Source organism: Berghia stephanieae, chromosome 2, assembly GCF_034508935.2.
Source record: "Berghia stephanieae isolate SIO BIC M18660-M18661 chromosome 2, UCSD_Bste_1.3, whole genome shotgun sequence".
Lineage (NCBI taxonomy): Eukaryota > Metazoa > Mollusca > Gastropoda > Nudibranchia > Aeolidiidae > Berghia > Berghia stephanieae.
The window spans coordinates 16279102-16299975 of record NC_088361.1 but is presented as its reverse complement, the minus strand read 5'-3'; the positions used below and the strand labels follow the sequence as shown (position 1 = coordinate 16299975).

Sequence of the window (20874 nt, the reverse complement as noted above, 5' to 3'; positions counted from 1 at the left end):
GTTTCAGTGGTTGATTAAACATCACTGTCAATGATGACACTGGGGTGAGTTTTACTCCTAAAATGTCATCTGTGAATTTTGAAAGATATATTGTTTTGTGATTAGTATATGCATATTTGAATGTGCCACACATACTTTTAAAAAATTATTTCATTTACAGATATAGTGATTAAATAAGCTTGTTCTAACGCTTTTAAATATGCTTGTATGCATCTATCTTGCAACGATGTAACAGCTCACATTTGTCACAAAGCACAAGTCTGTTAGGTGCTGGTACAATTTTCAGACAAAGACAGAAATGATCTGCAAATATTTACCTCCGAATACAAAAGATATCTTCGATAAGACGAGTAACGAGGTTCAAAATGCAGTAATATATTACACTTTATTTCAAAGATGATTACTTATCATTCATGCCTGCAAATTAAACAAAGAGGTGACTGCCTGGCCAAAATATAAGGTAAATTATTGTATCATCGAAGCTGTTCCTTTAAAATTGAGAACACTTTTGGACAGAAATTGACTGAAAAACTTCACTTCTTCAAAGGTTTGACTGATAGTGAGAGATGGATATTTAAAATCAAGGAGTAAATTTTTAGGGGACCGTTGTTTAAGATTAAAGATTAATGTCGACTAATTGTGGAGCAAAATTGTGAAACATTAAATAGCAAGGGAATGATTGTATATCATTAAGTAGCAATATTGAGGTAAGGTTACAAAAGATCAAAGAGCAATGTTGTCTTAAGTTATACGATGGTTGAGTAAAATAATACATCAATGTTGACCAATGCTCGGCTACAGTTATAAAACATCTAAGAGCAATGTTAAATACAGTTTAATGATTGTGCAGTAAGATAATACAGCAAAATTGACCGAATAAAAGGAATGTTTGTATGCAATGTCTTCTCTTTTAAGCCGGCCACAGGGCTGTGCATATTAGTAAGGTCCCCGAGGCCCTTGATGTTTCGGATCGGTGTAAAAGTTTAACTTTCTTTATAGGCCAAATAGCAGACAAAAAAAACAGCTTGTCCGATCGGAATTTGGATCTGACCTTTCGAGGTAAAACAAGGTGAAAATATGGTTAAATTCAGAAGTCCAATAATATCAAGAATTTTATAACTTGCAAATAACAAAAAGATTGTAATAGGATCCAAATATATCACCTATGAAAAAAATGATTAAATTTATAAATCATTTCAAGGAGCTATAGCCCTTTAGTTACGTCCTCTTTCCAAAAAGAGCACGATTTTCCGGAATATCACTTAAACAGTTAAGAAAATTACAACTTGTAAAAAGAACAAATAATAGCTCATACAGAGAATAACATTATTTCCAAATTGCAAATAAATCGGATAATGGTTAATGGACTTATCGCCCATTGAATTCTGTTACTAAAAATAGAACTCAAAAAGGTAATAGGAAATCTAACGCACTATAAGAACAAAAACAAACTTTGGTTATGTGTCTTTAGGCTCTATACAAAAAATCTTAGCTCTATATCAAAATTCATATGAGTTATCGCCCTTTTTCACATTGGAAAAAAACAAGTGTGTATTTGTGAAACATCTAGAAAATTGTTGAATAAACAATACTTTTCAAGAAAAAATATGAACAACTGAATAAGTTTAAAATAAATTGTAGAACACAAATAAATCAGATTATATTCAATGGAGCTTGTAACTAATTCTAATACTCGTATCCTATTGGGAAATGAATACCAGCCAAATTATGAACCGGAATAAAAAAATCTTAGGCATCATGTCTCAATTCAAAAGAGTCAATGTACTTTTTCAGATTTTTACTGCAGCAAGTCTCTTCTTGTGAAATGCCCTGAAAACTGTTGACAAAACAAGATATTCGAAGACAAGAAATGGAAGCTACTAAAGAGTTTAACATTTGTAAATTACGGCTTATCAGTCCTTCTACTTCCCATTCCTACTCGAGCCTTCCTTTTAATTTGTCAGGGAGTTCATGACCCAGACTAACATTCAGTGAGAGATCTTCGCCTTTTTTATTTTTGGAGATGTCCTTTGAATTATGTTTATTTGTCAAATGCCTTAACAATATCTACCAATATTACAATTGTTTTTTTTTCTTGAATACAGTCACATTTATTCTTTGTGAAATATAATATGTTATCTAGTACTAGACTTAGATCTGAGCTTTTTAATGGCGAGATTGCATTTGCATGATATCATCTACACTAAAAGTTTCTAAATAGAATAATCATTAATAAGTCATAAATCATAAAACAAAATATTATTTAAAATAGCTTTTTTATATTAAAAACAATCCATGTTGTTTAAGAACCAGACTTAACAGACACCATGAATTTATTGGTTGATTTAAAAATAAATAATGTACAGGTAGGGAAAGAAATGGCCCAGATTGCAAATCATGTATAAGAGAGCTGTTTAATTTGCATATTGACATTTACAAAACAGGCTACGGTTCAATGTTGCCTTCGTGCATTTGCATCGGAAAGCAAAACATCTGATTAATATGGAAGACAGCTTAAACTTCAAGAGGCGTGGTTAAAACATGAATCAGTCTATCATTATCTTCCTTCCATTCGCATTATTTAGTTTTGGTAAGACATCAATGACTCATTGATTGTGGCCCAAATAGTCGCTTGAAAGACACATCTTTCAAATTGTTGATACAGAACATCACTTGTTGGAAGGACTTTGTCAACGTCTCTCGTTTTGTGGATGAAAATGTTCATCCTTACGAGATCAATATTGTGTTCACTGGCTTCACCTTGGTATAGTTGCCAGTAGTTGGCATACAAATGGTCACATAGCGACTTTGAGATATCTTTAATGGAACATTCACGAATTCAGGAATAACAGGAGATAGTGGGGCTTTGGTAAGGATGTTATAACGTGAACCTCACCCCACCTCACCTCATTCTCCTGTGCGGGGTGGTCGGAGATGAGACATGAGAGATGACAACAGTAAGGATCATCCATCAAGATCTGTTGTCAGATTTCCTCATTAGTTGTTGGGATGTCCATCCTTGTCCATTCCATGACACTATCCACCCAGCACCTTGTTTGCCGTGCTCTCCTTCTGCCTCCCTCAAAGTTAATTGCATCATGGTTTTTGCCAATGTCTCATAGCGAGAAACATGACTAAACAAAGACAACTAACAACACGACCGCTTCCCTTTAAACTTGAAAGCAGATGTGATGACAGAACCCGTAAATGCATGAAACAATACAAGTAATTTACAAGCCTCTTGGCCAATATTTGTGGCAATGCTGTTCAGATTAATTACTTTCTTTGACGTTTTAAAAGATTTAATGCAAATATTAGCTGCAGGATTTGCTACAAGGATATAATGATAATTGGCTATGAGGATGACAATAACATCAATATCTCGGAGTCTGTTTAAGTCTGAATGATTGTACTTGAAGCCCTTGCAAAATATGGACCACCAATATGGGGAGTGGGGATGTCTCCTTCTTCGTGGTTGCATTGTCCTACAGAAATCCCATTACAAGATCAAATTAAATGGCATACACAGTCCTTTTTGCTCTTTAACTGTTTCCTTCACAAACATGCAAGACAGGTATTTGAAGAGTTGTTTTTTGTTTTGTTTTTTGTCTGCATTCATCCCCAAAAAACTGTTCCAGTCCCCTGAAATTTTGACCAAATCAATCACACATTGCCGACTGCTATGACCTCGCTTTTCTTTTCCTGCTTTCCTTTAGAGACAGAGGGATATAACGGTCCAAGATTCAGTCATGTAAGATTCTTGATATACACTATAAAGTAAAAAGAAATCATATTGGAGAAACTGACTCTACTCCACCACCTATTTAAGGAGATCAGACTATGTGTATCCATTGGGCAATCCTCAAGATGATAAAACAGGTGGAAAGGTTGATGATACATACCTAAATATTCTTTGAGATTACCGCTCAAGTTTATCCAAAATATAAGACGTTTTCCCAACGAAACTCTGCTTGTTGCTTAAAATGTTCTACTTTTCAGTTATATTGGAGTCTTTTTAACACTTTTTTCTCATGATTTGGCCGTTCCCGGCGGGTCATTACTCGATCTGTAGTATTAATCTTTAAAGGATGATAAGTCTGTCAAATATTGTTAGTTTAACACATTACTTTACGGGGGGGGGGGCAGTATAAATTGTAAGAAGGAGGAGGCTGAGAATAGATCCCTGAGGCAATCCACAAATCAATATGAACAGAGTTGATATATGGTTTTCTATAATTATTACAACGTTCTTTCAAACAATTCTTTTTTAAACCAATATAAAGCTGTGGTATTTATATATAAGTGATCACATGGTCCAGTCAGAAGTAAATGTTGATCGATAGCGTCAAACTGGACACTTGAATCTAATAAAATGAACATTGAAGTTTATTCTATTACCTAAATTGTTTACAAATATCATTTAAAACTTTAAGCTATGCCTGTCTGTGTTATGTGAGGCTTGAAGCAAATTGAATTTTATTTAAGGCATTCATCTTCATATGGTTGATACATTTTTAAACTAAATTCAAATTTGAAACAGGCCGAAAATTAATTAAGTCATTGCGGTCAAGATGTTATTTTTCTTCAGGGATAAAACCATGGCATGTTTTCGCATATTTTGAAAATTGGGTAACACTAGACTTTCATCTACAATAGATGCGATAGCTGGAGCAAGACAATTTGCACATGCCATTATGAGCCAAGTTGGTGTCTGTCTAGCAGGCATGATTTAATAGAGATATCTTACAATATCTTTTTAAATTCCTCGATAGTCATGGTTTTAAATGATGTTAATGTTTTACATTGAGTGTATATTGTGTTGGTTGTGTCATGCAGGAAAGTGTTGTGTCCCCCTATAGTGTCCCATCTATTGATGTTGTTCTTTTTGCTTAGGTCACGTGCGTAGTCGTTGCTGTGTCCATTGGTGAAGTCACAAGACTTGCTATTTTAACTCGTGATGGCATGCTGGGATGTGGATAAGATTATAATACAGCTCAGTCACTGTCATTGTCTAGCTCCTGTCGGATGTTGGAAATTTACTCTGTGAAAAAAAGTGTTGAATTTGTTACAGAGTTCTTTTGGGCATGAATTTTTGGTAGTTTTTTGCGGCTATGTGGTTTTGTGGTATGACACTCGCTTTCGGATCGGAGGGTCCTGGGTTCGAGCCTCGCTTGGCACATAGTTGAGTCATTGGAGAAGTCTCTTTACTCACATTCTCTCACCGTACTCAGGTGTAAAATGAGTACCTGGCCGTTAACAGCGTTGTCTGTGTCCGAAAAATTGTAATATCGCCTAACAGGTGTCATGTCCCGTCCTACATGTTAAATGTTGCTGTTGACCAGGGACCCCTTGTAAAGCGCTTTGAGCACATTTAGCGGATATTGCGCTATATAAAGCTCAATTTTATTTTTTTTTATTCGATGGCATGATCATTTTGACCGTAGCTTTTTAGAATCAATTTTGCCTTTTACTAGCGTGTTTTTCACATACCGCTTGGCACTGCCTATTAATTATTAGTTGATTGGTTTTATTTTTGTCATTTTTATACAGCTATTTATGAATATTGAGTCCAGACTATTGCCATATACCTTCCTCACAAGTTTTGGTCTCAAGACGATCGTTTTGGATTGGAGGGGTGCATGCTTTTTCCAGAAAGCCATTACCTTTACCTTTACCGATGTTCCATGTCGGACACGACGTTGTTGATCATGGTTCGCCAGCTCGCTCTCTCTCTCTCATCTGCGAGTTTTGCACATTGATTTATGGGGCTTCCTACGTACGCTGCGACATTTCCAAGCCAGCCTGTCCTTCTTCGTCCTCGACCACGCTTGCAATGGTCTTCTGTAGTGAGTCGTGCCTTCTGATGTGGCCGAAAGCCATTAAGGGACGTATAACGAAAGTCTATTTCCTCTTTGACGCAGTGTGTTCCCATAACCTTTTTATTTATGTCCGACTCGCGAACTTGGTCTATCTAGCAATTGGGGGTGATTTAATTCTTTTGTCCTGCTTTACTGCAGTGTGCATTTCGGGACTGGGACAATTGACCTGAAAAAATACTGGGTAGTGGTCTAAAATGCCGGGGTTTCCGATCCTGATGTCACGAGTGGAAGTATCGATAGAACGTGTGATGACGAGATCCATCGTGCGGCTCTGAGGTCAAGTGGTACTACATTTTTACGAAATCTATCAGGCGGCTATGTGGTCAAGTGGCATGACACTCGCTTTCGGATTGGAAGGTCCTGAGTTCGAGCCTCGCTTGGCACATAGTTGAGTCATTGGAGAAGGCTCTTTACTCACATTCTCTCACCGTATCCATGTGTAAAACGAGTGCCTGGCTGTGAACAGTCAGACAACAGTGTTGTCGCTGTCCGGAAAAAAATTGTAATATCGCCTGAGAGGCGTCATGTCTCGTTCAACATGTTACGTGTTGCTGTTGGTCATGACCGATTGTGAAGCACTTTGAGCCCATTTAGTGGATATTGCGCTTTATAAAAGCTCAATTTAATAATTTAATTTAATTTAATTGTGAGTTGGTGCTTGGACATTTTGTGTAAGATTGAATGCTTTAAGAAGTTTGTTGAAGTAGTCCAAAATCTCGGCATGTAAATTAAGATCACCAAGGATAATATTTTTCTGTGTTTTTTCCATGGTAAAAATTCTCAAACTCTTTGATGAACTATGTACTTGTAGTCTTGCTCCTCGTTGATGGTGGTGGTCTTTATATAGTCACGATGTTAAAGTGTCTGTTTTATGGTTAAGGTGAATTTGGAGGCATTCAAATGAGTCAAAATTTTGTGTCTACTTTATTAATTTTCAATTTGATTCAAGCCACCTCTGTAGTGTCTGTTTTCTTGATGATATGAATAGGGATTATTTCATTTATTGTTATAACGTCGGAAGATGTGAGCCAAGTTGACTATAATAAAGAATAAATTCAATTTGTTTTCGATGAAAATATCATTTATCAAAATTCCTTTATTTTTGCACAGAACGTACATTCAGGAGAGCATATTTCAAATGGTTTTCGTCATTTATACTCTATGTAAAGCATTAGACACTTTTGTTGTTGCTTTTGTTGCCATTGCTGTTTGTTGTTGTTGCTGTTTTGGGTTAAGTTGCAGTTGCTGTTGTTGATGATGTAGTTGTTTTGTTCATGTTATTGTTGGTGTAGTTGTTTGTGTTGTTTCTGCTTTTGTTGAGGTTGTTGCTGTTGTTATTGCTGTTGCTCTTGTTGCCGTTGTTGCTTTTATTGTGGTTGCCGTTGTTGTTGCTGCAGTTACTGTTGACGTTGCCGTTATTGTTGTTGTTATTGCTGTTGTTGTTGTCGTTGTTGCCATTGTTTTTGCTGTTGCTGTTTATGTTGCAGTTTTGGAGTGTTTTTGTTGCCATTGCTGTTGTTGTTACTGTTGTTGTTGCATTAGTTGTAGATTTATTTTGCTGTTTATTATTGCCATTGTTTTTATTTGCTGAGGTTTGTTTTAATTTGCTACGACTGTTAATTGTTGTTGATATCGTGACAAGTGTTGGTGGCGGGACTAAGGCGGTCTTCGGCCAATGGCCGTGTTGATTTGTTTACGCATGCCAGAACATCACCCTTTATTATTTTAAAAATAATGATTTCAAAACTTGTCAGAATTCAATATGAATGGTGTTGTCAACAGGCTGTTATAAATATGGTTGTAAACATCTACTACAGGTAACAGAGTGAGCAGTTGTCTAGAATTCACAGTGGAGAGTCCAGTCTAAAAATCCATCAAAATCTAAAAAGTTCACTTTTAAAACTCACAAATTTCAAACAATTCTCCTGTTTAATAATCCAACAAATTATATCAAGTGAAGCACTAAAACGTTACAAACACAGTGGTATAAAAATCTATGTGAAAATTAAAGTATAATACACAGAATACAAAAGAAATATGAAGAGATCAGCATAATAACAGTCTGTCAGGAGAGTTAGAGAAGAGTGGCTAGACCTACCATTACCAAGCTCGAAAAAAAACCCAGCAGAGCACGCCGGGTGCTTGGTATGGGTAGGTCTAGGAACTCTACTCTTTACTCTTAATATTTTGTCTGTGCCCGACGTCTTTATCCAGTAGACAACAGAGGATGGCAGTTCGGGGTCATCGGAGTCAGTCTCCGGTGTGGGTGAGCCCTTACACACATCATAAAACATGCATTGTTCCATTTCCAACTTAACGCGATATTTCCTCAGAAGAGCATGTGGAACAAATTATAATGGCATATGTGTACACCTCGTATAATAAGCACCTTTTTTTATATTTGAAACTCTTTAATGTCCATCAATTCTCAAAGATAGTTATTCATTTTTACCTAAAAATAAGTATATTTGTAAAATATTTTTACCAATTAATAATGATGTTATCCGAAACACAAATCTTAATTAATTTATGAGATTCTATAAACCTGATTAAAAGTTATTGTGGGGTTTGTCGTGTGTTTGTTTTTGTTTTTTGGGTTTGTTTTTTTTTTTTTTTTTTTTTGTTTTTTTTTTTTTTCTTTTCTTTTTTTTTTTTGGGGGGGGGGGTAGTTTTTGAAAGAATGAGAATGAGAATATCAAATCAGTGAACAGGTTTTATCTCAAAGATTAATCATGAACTTACTTAATATACGTGGAACTGGAACTGAGGGAGATTGTAGGCCATTTCGACGACAGTAGCCATATTTTCCAGGTACTCTTCCAAAAGTTTCATAGGCAAGATGAGTCTTTACAGCAAGTGTTTCTTTTGATCCATCATGAAAAGCGAACTCGTAATCTGCACGTCCAAGTTTATGACCTCCTCCTTCACAAGTCAACTTGACTTGGGTGCCTGCCAGCATTGCCTTGGGCATTCCACCGAGTTTAGGTTTTATCGTAACTGGTAAAAATTGGAGAAATAAAACAAAGTAAATGCTCGATACAATCGAAACAAATTATGATTATGACTGTGATGTTGATAGTGATAATTATGATGACTGTTGTTATTGTTATTATTATTATTATCATTATTATTATTAATTATTATTATTATCATTATTATTATCATTATTATTACTATTATTATTATTATTATTATTATTATTATTATTATTATTATTATTATTATTATTATTATTATTATTATTATTATTATTATTATTATTATTATTGCTATTATCACATCATCATCATTATCAATATTACTATTAAAATTATATTATTATTAAATTATTATTATTATTATTATTATTATTATTATTATTATTATTATTATTATTATTATTATTATTTGTTATCATAAAGGAAGTTGCAATAATGGAATTTGAATGACACTACGCTTTTTCAAGGATCAATCAAATACAATCTCATGATTAGATTTCATCATGGGTGAAATCATGACACATTGAAGAATCGAGAGCAGTTGGGTTATAATACTACATTAGTGTGTCATAACACTATTAGAAACAAAAGAGGGCATGGCTTTGCAGTTCGGGTTTGTGCGGTCATCTGTGACGATTATAGGGTAGAATCGGGTAAGTTCGCCGACGGGGAAATTCGCCGCGACCCTCCACCCCCAAGAAATAATGCTTGGTGAACATTTATCCTTACACCCCTCACGTTGGAATAGTCCATATTCAAAAGACAAGATGTGAATGTACGTATTGCTTCAGTTTGAAGGAAGCAAATGAGAAATCTTTAAGAGTTATAGCACTTCAAAATGACATGTAGTAATCAAGATGTTTTGACATCCTTGACTTTTTGATTGTAACGGCAACCCGACACTAACGTTCCCCTAGTTTGTGCAGTTGAATGTGAAGGCCCTGGTCACAAAATCAATGTTGTATTGACTTTGTGGTCATCCATATCCATTTTATTTTCATTATCAGTGTATATTATCATCAGAAAAATATTTCTAAAAATTGTAATACAATATTTCAAAAATCTATAATTTCGGGTAAATTCACCGGTACTCTCGGGTAAATTCGCCGCACATCACTATCATCATACTATAATTCTTCCAAAGACGATTTTAGTGTGCAATAGACGCTGTGTGTTAGCACTAAAATATAACTAAGTTAAGAAAAGTAAATAATAAATATGTAAGTGGGTTTAATAACCACAAATCAGTCAACTCGGGTATGGATGGGCAGCAGGCTATGATCTTGTGATTGGCATTGTAATGTATCCACAGGAAGGCACTTTACATACATCATCACACTCGATTCAAGTGCCAATAAATATGTGTTAATATTGCAGTATTGGATAATGTAGAGAGATTTGAGGACAAGAAGAGTTTAAGAAATGGAAATTGTTCCTCATAGTGTCTTGTAGGGAGAAAAACTAAGTACAAAATCTCGCGGCGAAGTTACCCGCCAGTGGCGGCGAAGTTCCCCGACGTACGGCGAATGTACCCGACAACAGTGGCAGTTTTAAAAGGACTTTTGTGAATAAAATACAATATAAATCTACGTTAACACTTCACAAAAAAATAATTGATTGGCCAGGTAAACTTATTGTCAGTGTTTGGATTGCCCAATTGGCAAATTGGCCTCCCACGGCAGGCCAGAAGTGAGACAGTGAAAAAACGGCGAAATTACCCGATTTTTGAGGCAAGTGGGCTTGGCATGGTTTAGACAATAGGTAGACGATGACAGTTGTGAGGAGAGACTGAACGATGATATCCTTTGTTTTGGGATTGACAACTGTGCTTTGTGACCAACGGGTTTGTTGAGAGCTTATTGACTCTCATCACGGCTAATCTCTTGGACTCTTACAAATATTGAGAACAAAAAGTGAAAGTGAATCCAATCTTAAGATGTCGGCTTGCCTCAAAGCTTTGATTGTCAAAATCTATACAGGGCTGCTATCTATTCCAATTAAATTGCTCAGTCTGTGGTGGACTCCGAACGATGTTTACAACAATGGCTTTGAGTTTACCATACTTGTGTAAAATGTTGCAATAGTGGACAGAAAACTCAACTTCGGTTATTTGCAGCTCTGGTTAATCGCAACATTTTCGCTGATCCCAAGGTGTTGCGATTGTAGTGGACTGTAGTTCCGAAATTAATCGTTGGAATATCAATATGATTAAGTAGGTTGGGCCTAACATTAATTAACATCTCTGTTTTATCATCATTCAAACATTAATTTGTTTTGATTCATCCAATTATTAATTTCTACAAATTAAAGCAATATTCAATCCTATTCATCAATTTTCTTAAATCAGGAGCATGTACACAGTCATACAATGGAGAATAATCTGCATAAAAATGATAGGAGAGTCCAAATGCACTTATAGCAGGTAAAAGAAGTGGCATGCACATTGTAAACAAGCGTGTTTACAAAACACATGCAGACATAAATTTTGCTGGTAATTGATCAAGTTTTCAAAATTTAATAGGTGCCTTTGTTATAAGATATTGTATAAATTCTTCATTTACCCCTCTAAAATTGTAAAGTTTAGTGCCCAAAAAGGTATCTATATCATTATAGTTATCAAATTTGTCAAGCTTTTGTTCTAATTCTATCAACCTTATCCTGAAAGAATGGTAGGGATACATTAAGAAGACTACATTTATCTATGTTGTTTGGTAGGGTAGTCAATTTGCCATCCCTTAAGAGTCATCTTCTATTGAAAATAACAAGACTTAGTTTCTGTAAATTTAGCAACAATTTAAGTGCCACTCTAAGCGGCGCAAGGCTGAGTCCTTGGAAAAGGTTATTTATTCACATTCTCTCACTCTATGTAGGTGTCAAAGGAGTACCTGTCTATTAACAGCGTTGTCTCTGTCCGAAAAAAATGTATATAATGTCACCTAACAGGCTTCACATCTCGCGCTACACGTTAAGTGTTGCTTCGGTTAGCGAACCCCTGTAAAGCGCTTTGGGCATGTTACGTGGATATTGTGCTATATAAATGCTCAAGTGATTTATGTAAAACTGTAACAAAAATGGGGCAGTTTAATGCTGACCATACAAATACAGTTTTATGGTTGGGGAGGGAATAAAGGCTTAAGAATAAGAAAACTATGCAGATGTGTCATTTCACCAACTTTTTATTTAAAATAAACTTGATAGCAACATTGTTTGCTTCTTGCCAAATTTGAATTCATAACGCCGCACTTGTTTTCCTTATTGCAACCATACAAATTCCCATTCTAAAATTAGACTAAGACTCTACATCGTGTAAAAAAAAAAGAACAAGATGATGAATTTTGTGATGTCAACTATTTAAATCTTGAACATTTGAACTCCTTCTGAATCATTTTCCCTCTCTATGGGGCATTGCAGTGCGCAATGCCGAATATGAAAAGCAATAAAGCACATTTGCTCAGTAATCACTCTACATCAGTTAAGATAAGCATACCAATGAGAAGCAACTATATCAAACATCTTATCCCTGAGCTCAACATTATATATGACCAAAAACCATTATATGATTGTAATTATCATGTGAATAGGTTCCTCTTTGGACTATTTTTTTTAAACCCTGCTATTTTAGCTGGGCCCATAAACTCGCTGCCTTCACATCAAAACGTTGAAATAGCCTAGTGCTAACGTGTGTACATATTTTTCAGACCTTTTAGACGCTGTGTCCACATAACATGATAAATCGATGTCCAGACAATATCTGACAATTGCGTTATGCTGTGATCACCACTGACCTAGAGCCAGCCTGTGAACCTAATGCTGTAGGAAGGTCTACCCAAACACAGATCAAGATAAGCAAACCAGACCAAGACCATTGTACATAAACAAAACATTTTATTTATTAAATTTAAAAATCCTTTGTGATCCTTTATTTATTTGATAATTTTTTTTTAAAAATAAAACTAAAATTCTCTCATACGTTTAGTTAATGAAAGAGTTCTATTTTTTAAACTTAACTTGAGTACCTTTGAACAATGAATCAATAAGTATTACAAATGCGGGCTCGTCCGGTATTAGCTAGATTTAAATATTATGTAATTGCTCACAGCTTTGATTTAATTTTGGTCATTACAAACTTCTCATTAAATGCAGATTTTTTTTTCAAATTCAACTCATCTTGCCTTTTATAATGAATGTTGATCTTGTAAAGTGCTTTGGGCACAATAGGTGGATATTGATCTATATAAAAGCTCTTTTTTAGTTACATTGGTTATATTTTTTCAGTTTTGATAATTATTTTTCAACAACGTAAAATTTGTGTCTTAACCACACTGATATCTTGTGATATTTTGATTCTAAAATTGCTTAGCATTATTATCATTCAGTGCTGATGATGAGAAAAAGTGAAAAAGGATAAACATTTTTATCAATTACCTATAAAAGCCTAATTTTAAAGCAATGGAGATGATAAATTGTCATTTACACTCTAGATATGTTCTGGGACGTAGGAAACTGCACCTGTATGTTCCACCACACATCAACTCTCTCACTGCCAAGTCATTGATTGGGGCGGGGGTTATAATTTTGATAAAAGGAGAAAATTCCTCTTTTTATTCCTCGGATCCTAGGAAAACCACCAGTTCCCATCATTGTCCTTAACTGATCGTAGAACCTGGCCCAGAACCGATGTGTCAAAAGAATATTTTTGTCATTTTCATTTTTCAAGTGATAAAAAGGAACGTATAATTCTAGGCAGAAAACTTCCAAAACTATCACAAGAATAAGGCATAATTGACCAAGAAGAGATAAATCAGTTTGTGAAAATTATAAGTGCAAAATAGCCAATCTTGAGCTACAACTCGAGCAACGAAAATGGTGCATGAATAAGCTAGAAGATCACATCCACTTGAATTAGAGAGGGGCTAAACAATAAGAATTGCACGCTAACTGTACTTGAGAGAGCGCATGTATCAAGTCTATTTACAGTTGACAACTGTCACTTGTGACGATTACGAAAACATAAAAACAGCTTTACTGAATAATTATGACATTACTGCCAATTTCATAGCGTAAAGCGTAACAAATCCGAAACACATGGACAGTTTGTTCAAAGACTGCAATAGTTGCAACAACGCTGGTGGGGATTTTCAGATTTGGAAAAAAAAATGAACTGAGCTAAAAGAGTTAATTGTCGCGGCACAATTTTTGACAGTTGTTCCTCAGAAGTAAAAGCATTTGTTACACAATAATGAGTTCTAATCGAAAGGACTAGACAATGTATGCTGACCGATTCTAAACAGAATGTCAACCCGACAAATGTTATCAAACAAGGTACTCATCAAAGTTCACCCACATCTTCTGCTCACTTTAACAAAAATTCTGTTCAAAGTGTAAAACAAATACACACAAAACAGAGGAATGTTAGAGCAAAAACAAACTGATATTAAAAATGTTGCTGCTTGAAGCTCGAAGGAAAAAATAGTGATAAGCTTCAATATATTAGACGAAGACAGATGCTGTGGATGTTTTGGGTTTCCCCTTTATCAACGAAACACACTAAAGACGAATGAGTTATGCGATAACTCATTAGTCCTTAGTGTTTTAATCATCGTGTTTTGTTGATAAAGGGGAAACCCGAAATGGCCACAGTATCGGTCTTTGTCTAACAAATTGAAGCTTACAATTCAAGTCTCTGTGAGTCGAAGATGAGAGTGCCCTTGTTTATATAAAACAGGTTTACAATATTCAGTGATAGTCAAACTTTAACAGACCTGTAAATTGTCTTTTCCAAAATTGTCTGAAAATGTATTTTAACCAGAAATTGATAATAGTTTGGCATGCCAAACATTCTGTTAGATGTATCAATTTAATATGCTTGTAAAAGAATATTGTTAGTACTCACAAATCAAGTAGCCTGTATGAGCATAAAGGGAGGGGAAAGATGTACTTCTGCTTTTTTAGTAAGTGACCAAAACTTACAGTAAGAGTGCTTTAAGATTAAAGCCAACAAAAATAAGGCATTTAAGCAAAATAAACATTGCCTCAGAATTGTGACACTTACTCTTAGTTTAATTGAAGCAAGAAAAGAAGAAAATAACATCCCCAGTCTTTACTCTTGGTGAGGATGGGGAGTGGTTGGATATCCCCTGTCAAAATATTCGGGAACAAATATAGAATATGAGATTATCTATATTAATTGCATTACAGAGAAAATTGCCCAGATTAGACTGTACCCTTGCAAGCAAACAGGAAAAGAATGTAAACATTCTGCATTCCTTTCGCTCTTTTAAAATGAAGGATGTTGGTAAGTACTGGTTTTCCCAAAATTACATTCCTTTTGGAGTTGGGAGACATACAAGTCCTTTTTACTGTAATTCAATCTGGCTTTGCAGTATAGACAGTAATACAATATAGTAAAGTTCACTCCGCTTAATAGCACATCAGTTAACCACACACTCCGCTTATATGCTACTCATTCTCCGCTTTATCACTACACCTTGACTGAAGATAAAAATCTAAAAAATACCCCCCAAAAGAAGAAGTAATGGTATTGCGTTTCTCATTGAACAATTTCCGCATGTTCATATTGTATCATGCGTGAAAATAGGTTTCCCATAAACACACTTCCACTGTCCCGCTGACCTTGACTAGGTCAGACTCGCAGTGATTGTTAACTGACATCAAAGGATTACCTGACATGACAGGCTAATTGATTCAGCACTCACTGTCTGCATCACAAAGTATGAAACGTGATCGCAGTCCACCCAATGCAGTACTTTTATTTACATTGTCTGACCACTCAATTGTAATTCTCTACTTTTGTATTGTTTTCCTCTACTGAGCTGTGAACAATGAGAAAGGATTACAGAGAGGACTTGCATCTCATCTTTTGATTGATCTATACAGTCCCTGTTCACACTGATACACTCAAAAGGCAGCTGAACTGGCATTAACTCAAGGCACATCTTTCTCCCCATCAGAAGGTTGGCTCTCAAGATGAAAATGTCAACAGAATGTTGTGTTTAAAAAAGAACGTGACGAAAAGTACGATGCTGATGTCTCTTCTGCCAGCCAATGGAATGATGAAGTTTTGAAACAACTTCTTCAGCAATACGACTCTAATGACATTTACAATGCTGAAGAGACAGAGCTTTCTACAATCAACGCTTCACGATTATCATTCTTACAAAAAATAACGTCATATTTTGTTGTCGATGATACATGAATAAGAAAAGATTTTTTTTAAGCCACTAAAAACAAACCAAAAAAAAAAGAGAGTTTTAAAAACCCTTCTAAAGAGTCTTAAGTCTAATGTCTTGAACGGGACGGTCCCAAGCCTGAAGAAAACTCAGAGGAGAAGGTCCTACATGAATGGCACATGAAAGCTGGTGCTTAGAGACTATTTATAACTTCTCTTAATCAACACACTAACCTTAACTCTTACTCTTACTCCAAAAGGTGTGCGATTAAGCGGAGTCGACTGAACTACTAACTAGTAAGTACTTTTAACTAACCCTAAAACTAAAACTAATAGATAAAACAAAATCCCTAGAACCTTTATTACCACCTAACTATATCTAGAACTCGAATAGAAAAGAAAACCCTCTGATCTCTAGCAACCACAATTCACAATAAAATGGAAGTCTAGGACAAAAATCACCTAGATGACTGATCTGCACTACCTTTCTCAATGACAATGTACTTCAACGACAATGGCGGCGGAGAACCAAAATAATGGTCATATTAGGAAATGTTTAACTTTTACCAATCAATCAATGTTTGCTCTACGAGCACTAGATACTAAAAATTGACAAATTGAATAAATAATAACGAAGTGTTTTTTCGCAGTATTACTGCTAATAGTGATTTCACGGCATAATTACAATTCGCAGAAGTACAAGCACTCTCCCGTCTCTGAAAATTAGTCCTTTTCTTTCCTTCTCAAACTAACACACTCATTCAACTTCAAGACATTCGACAACACGCCATTTTGAACAGAAAATACCGTCTTGTGTTCAGTGAGGGGACAAAGTTTTCAGAGACGGGAGAGCGCCTCTACTACTGCGAATAATGATTACACCATGAAATCACTATTCGCAATACTGCGAATAAGCACTTCGTTAAAATAGGCCACCTCTATTTGCAGTAGTACTGCGAATAGTGATTTCCTCTATTCGCAGTAGTTATGCCAATAGTAGATAGCGGCCATATTCATCATTCTCAGTAGTAATGTGAATAGTAGATAGCGGTCGTATTCGTTATTCGCAGTTGTATAAGATAGTCATTCATTTCAGTTAGGTATTTGCAGTAGGGTTCGTTCTGCATTTGCAGTAGTAGCCTACGAGCCTAGAGCTTTATTGTTTAGAGGATTGGGCGAAATAATATAAACTACATTATTGGATTTTTTTTTTTGTTTTTTTTTTAGTTAATATTTTTTTTTAATTTTTATTTTATAAATTAATACTATTACTATTATTCTGCGTTTCGTTGACAATGAGTCTATTGTTGTGTACTGATGGCGGTGTTGATGTGGTGGTGGTGATGATGTAGTAGTGGTAGTGATGATGACTATTAGGATAATGATGATGATGTAATGGTGGTGGTGGTTGCTGTAGTTTTGATAACGATGTGGCAGCTGTGGTAGTGGTAGTAATGATGATGATGTGATGGTTGTGGTTGCAGTAGTGGCAGTGGTAGCAATGGTGATGGGGAGGAGGATGATGATATAAAGGTGGTGGTGGTTGCTGTAGTTTTGATAACGATGTGGTAGTGGTCGTAATGATGATGATGTGATGGTTGTGGTTGCAGTAGTGGCAGTGGTAGCAATTGTGATGGGGAGGAGGATGATGATATAAAGGTGGTGGTGGTTGCTGTAGTTTTGATAACGATGTGGCAGCTGTGGTAGTGGTAGTAATGATGATGATGTGATGGTTGTGGTTGCAGTAGTGGCAGTGGTAGCAATGGTGATGGGGAGGAGGATGATGATATAAAGGTGGTGGTGGTTGCTGTAGTTTTGATAACGATGTGGTAGTGGTCGTAATGATGATGATGTGATGGTTGAAATTGTCGAAGTGATGATGACGAGAGGGGGGATGATGATGTAAAGATGGTGGTGATAGATAGAGAGAGAGAGAGAGAGAGAGAGAGAGAGAGAGAGAGAGAGAGAGAAAGATTCCTGGAACTTGAAAAACATATTTAATTTTAAATGATGCAGTAAACGGGGACGGAATTGTTCTCATTAAAGTAGTCTGACAGATAAGCAATTAAATTTCAAGATATGAACGATTGATCAAGTCAGAGAGGTGGGGACGGGGCAATTTTCATGGATTGGATAGGGGTAACAAAAAACAAAACAAAACACGATCTTGTCAAGTTTCAGACTTGAAGAAAAGTTGAAACGTTCAAAATCTCAATTCTAAGTCACACAAAATGTTTCAACCATCCCTCCTTTTATTTCCTTCTCTCTCGACACACTCATTCAACTTCAAGCCATTCGACAACACGCCATTTTGAACAGAAAACATAGTGTTGGAGTGAAGGGACAAAAACTAATTTTCAGAGACAGGAGAGCGTTTCTACTACTGCAAATAGTGATTCCACAGCAAAATCACTTTTCGCGGTCTATACCACAGACTATGAGAAAACAGCGACTATTTAGTGGCTAATCGACGCCATCTTATTTAAGATGTAAGCAGTTATCGGATGAATCGAGAATAAAGAGAGACTGACGATGTACGGGGTTTCCAGAAAACTGACCGCGTAAAATTATATGAGAAAACAGTAAACATTGGCATTTCCGGGACACAACAGACGCGTTATTAGCAAAAATTACATAAAAATAAATAAACAAAATGCTGTGAGGGTGTGATGAAAGTGTGTGAACTTCATGGTCGATCAACTTGGTCATCAATCCATGCAATTACTACTACTACTACTACTACTACTACTACTACTACTACTACTACTACTACTACTACTACTACTACTACTATTACTACTACTACTACAAGTTCTACAACCACTACTTCTTCCACTACCACTACTAAGACGACGACTACCACGATGAGAGAGAGTGAGAGAGAGAGAGAGAGAGAGAGAGAGAGAGAGAGAGAAGGGGGCGGGGGGATATTCTTCTCTTGCCCTCTCACCATACATGACATAGACTTGTCTACATTGTTAGATCAAAGGGATGAAAGCCGCCATTTCGCACGTTCTTCCCATTTCACACATAGTATCTACGAATACTAGGTATGTGTCATCATCAGTCAGAGAGACTGATCAGCAAGTTCAAAGAGGTGAGTTTCACTCTTTGTGTCTTCTCATTAATATGTGGAATGTCGGTTGATAGTCATGTAACATCAAAAAGAAATGTTGATCGTCTCCACAGAATTCATCAAAAATCAAAGTAGGAGGAGTTTATTTTACCTACTGTTATTACGCCGACTCCCTATTACTGGAAAATACGATTTGTCAATTTATCAGCTAATTGGGATGGCATAGAAAAAATGGTCTATTTCAATTGGTTGATTGAAGAGTGTGTAGAGAGAGGGTATTTCTCAGAGGGGGGGGGGGGGGGATTCGAATACTGGAAAAGAAGATGGATGGTGTCGGATAGAAAAGGTACTATCCATTCAGATTTATTTTTACTTTTCATTGTTTATTGTTTCCTTTATTAACGGAGAGCCTGTGCCCGAATCATACATTATTTGCATTGTTCAGAACTGATAAGTCGAGACATTTTGCCGATGATCCTTTTCTCATTACGTTACGTTACTCAGATTTTGTTCTCGAATTAAGACATAAAATGTATTGTTGTGCCATAAATTGTAGCAACAACAAAAAGCCCAAACACTGGACCTAAGAACAGAAAAACCAGTGCGAATGCACAAATTCCCGGAATCGATCAAGGAAAGAGCTGTACAAGTCACCAAGGGTATCGATAAAGAGATAGATAGATAGATAGATAGATAGATAGATAGATAGATAGATAGATAGATAGATAGATAGATAGATAGATAGATAGATAGATAGATCCGAGTAAACAAGTCCCTCTCTCTTTTGTCTATTTGTCGATGTATGTTTGATTTCTATTGCTACCATTGTTATTAATATAAACCCGATCAATGGAGCCAAGCCTAAAATGTAGAAGTAAAAGTGTAGTTATCTCTATTTTGCGTCAACAAATCAAGGTAAATCGAGCTCAATCAAAGTCACTAAAATAGAGATTAAATTGCATAGCGTCCTTGGTTGCATAAAAATAAAACGGCGGCACTCGACCTCTCACTAGCCAGTTTTGGTGACGTATTCCCCCTGTTGTCATATCTGGTCCTGTGTAATCTGTGGTCTATAAACTGCGAATGTTAAAATAACAAGATAAAATTAATCTACCTTAAGGAACGTGCGGAAGGTCTCCCTTGGTCGCTTCCGCGATCTATAAATCTTTCGGGCATGTTGCAGAATCGTTTAGTTTTTGTTCATGTATTTCTTCGTTGTATTAGGAGAAAGCGGCTCAATGATATTTTTTCTTGCTGACGAAGTAATGGAATTCAGACGGCAGCAAACAAAACTCAAACAAAGACATCCGTTTCGGTTCCGAGTTTTACAACAATAAATTCGCCAAAATCTTGCTGGTAACTGTTGATTGGGAACATAACCAAAAGAATAAATAACATTGACGTGCCGAATGAAAATACAAAGCTTTATATATAATTTATACATGAAAAAGTAATGAGGGGTGATCGTGATGAGTATTGATGGCTTGAGAAGAGTGAGAGAGACGAGAGATATTCAGAAGCGGAAGTAGTTATATAATCTAACGTAATGATCTCAGTGAAAGAGGTGTTACATAATATTCTTATAGAACCAATCAACATCAGTTCTCCTTTAAAATGAGATGATTATGAAGTACAGTGAAATGAGATAAATTGATCCATCAATTCATTTGTGCTTTTCAAAAGAAAAAAAAAATATTAACACAAGAGATTCTCTAGCTAAATTAATTGTCACAGAAAAACAATGAGAGTCTA

General features: G+C 35.8%; 1 protein-coding gene across 1 annotated transcript in view; it reads right to left on the bottom strand.

Moving 5' to 3' along the window:
• Nucleotides 1-20874, bottom strand: part of LOC144966729 (uncharacterized) — a 73195-nt gene that overhangs the window by 33698 nt on the left and 18623 nt on the right. The window contains exons 5-6 of the mRNA XM_078903499.1: nt 8622-8876; nt 1-69 (exon numbers count right to left, since the gene is read on the bottom strand). The exon at nt 1-69 is cut by the window's left edge and continues 204 nt beyond it. Of these exons, the coding sequence (XP_078759625.1) occupies nt 1-69; nt 8622-8876 (324 nt within the window). The remainder of the gene's footprint in view (nt 70-8621; nt 8877-20874) is intronic.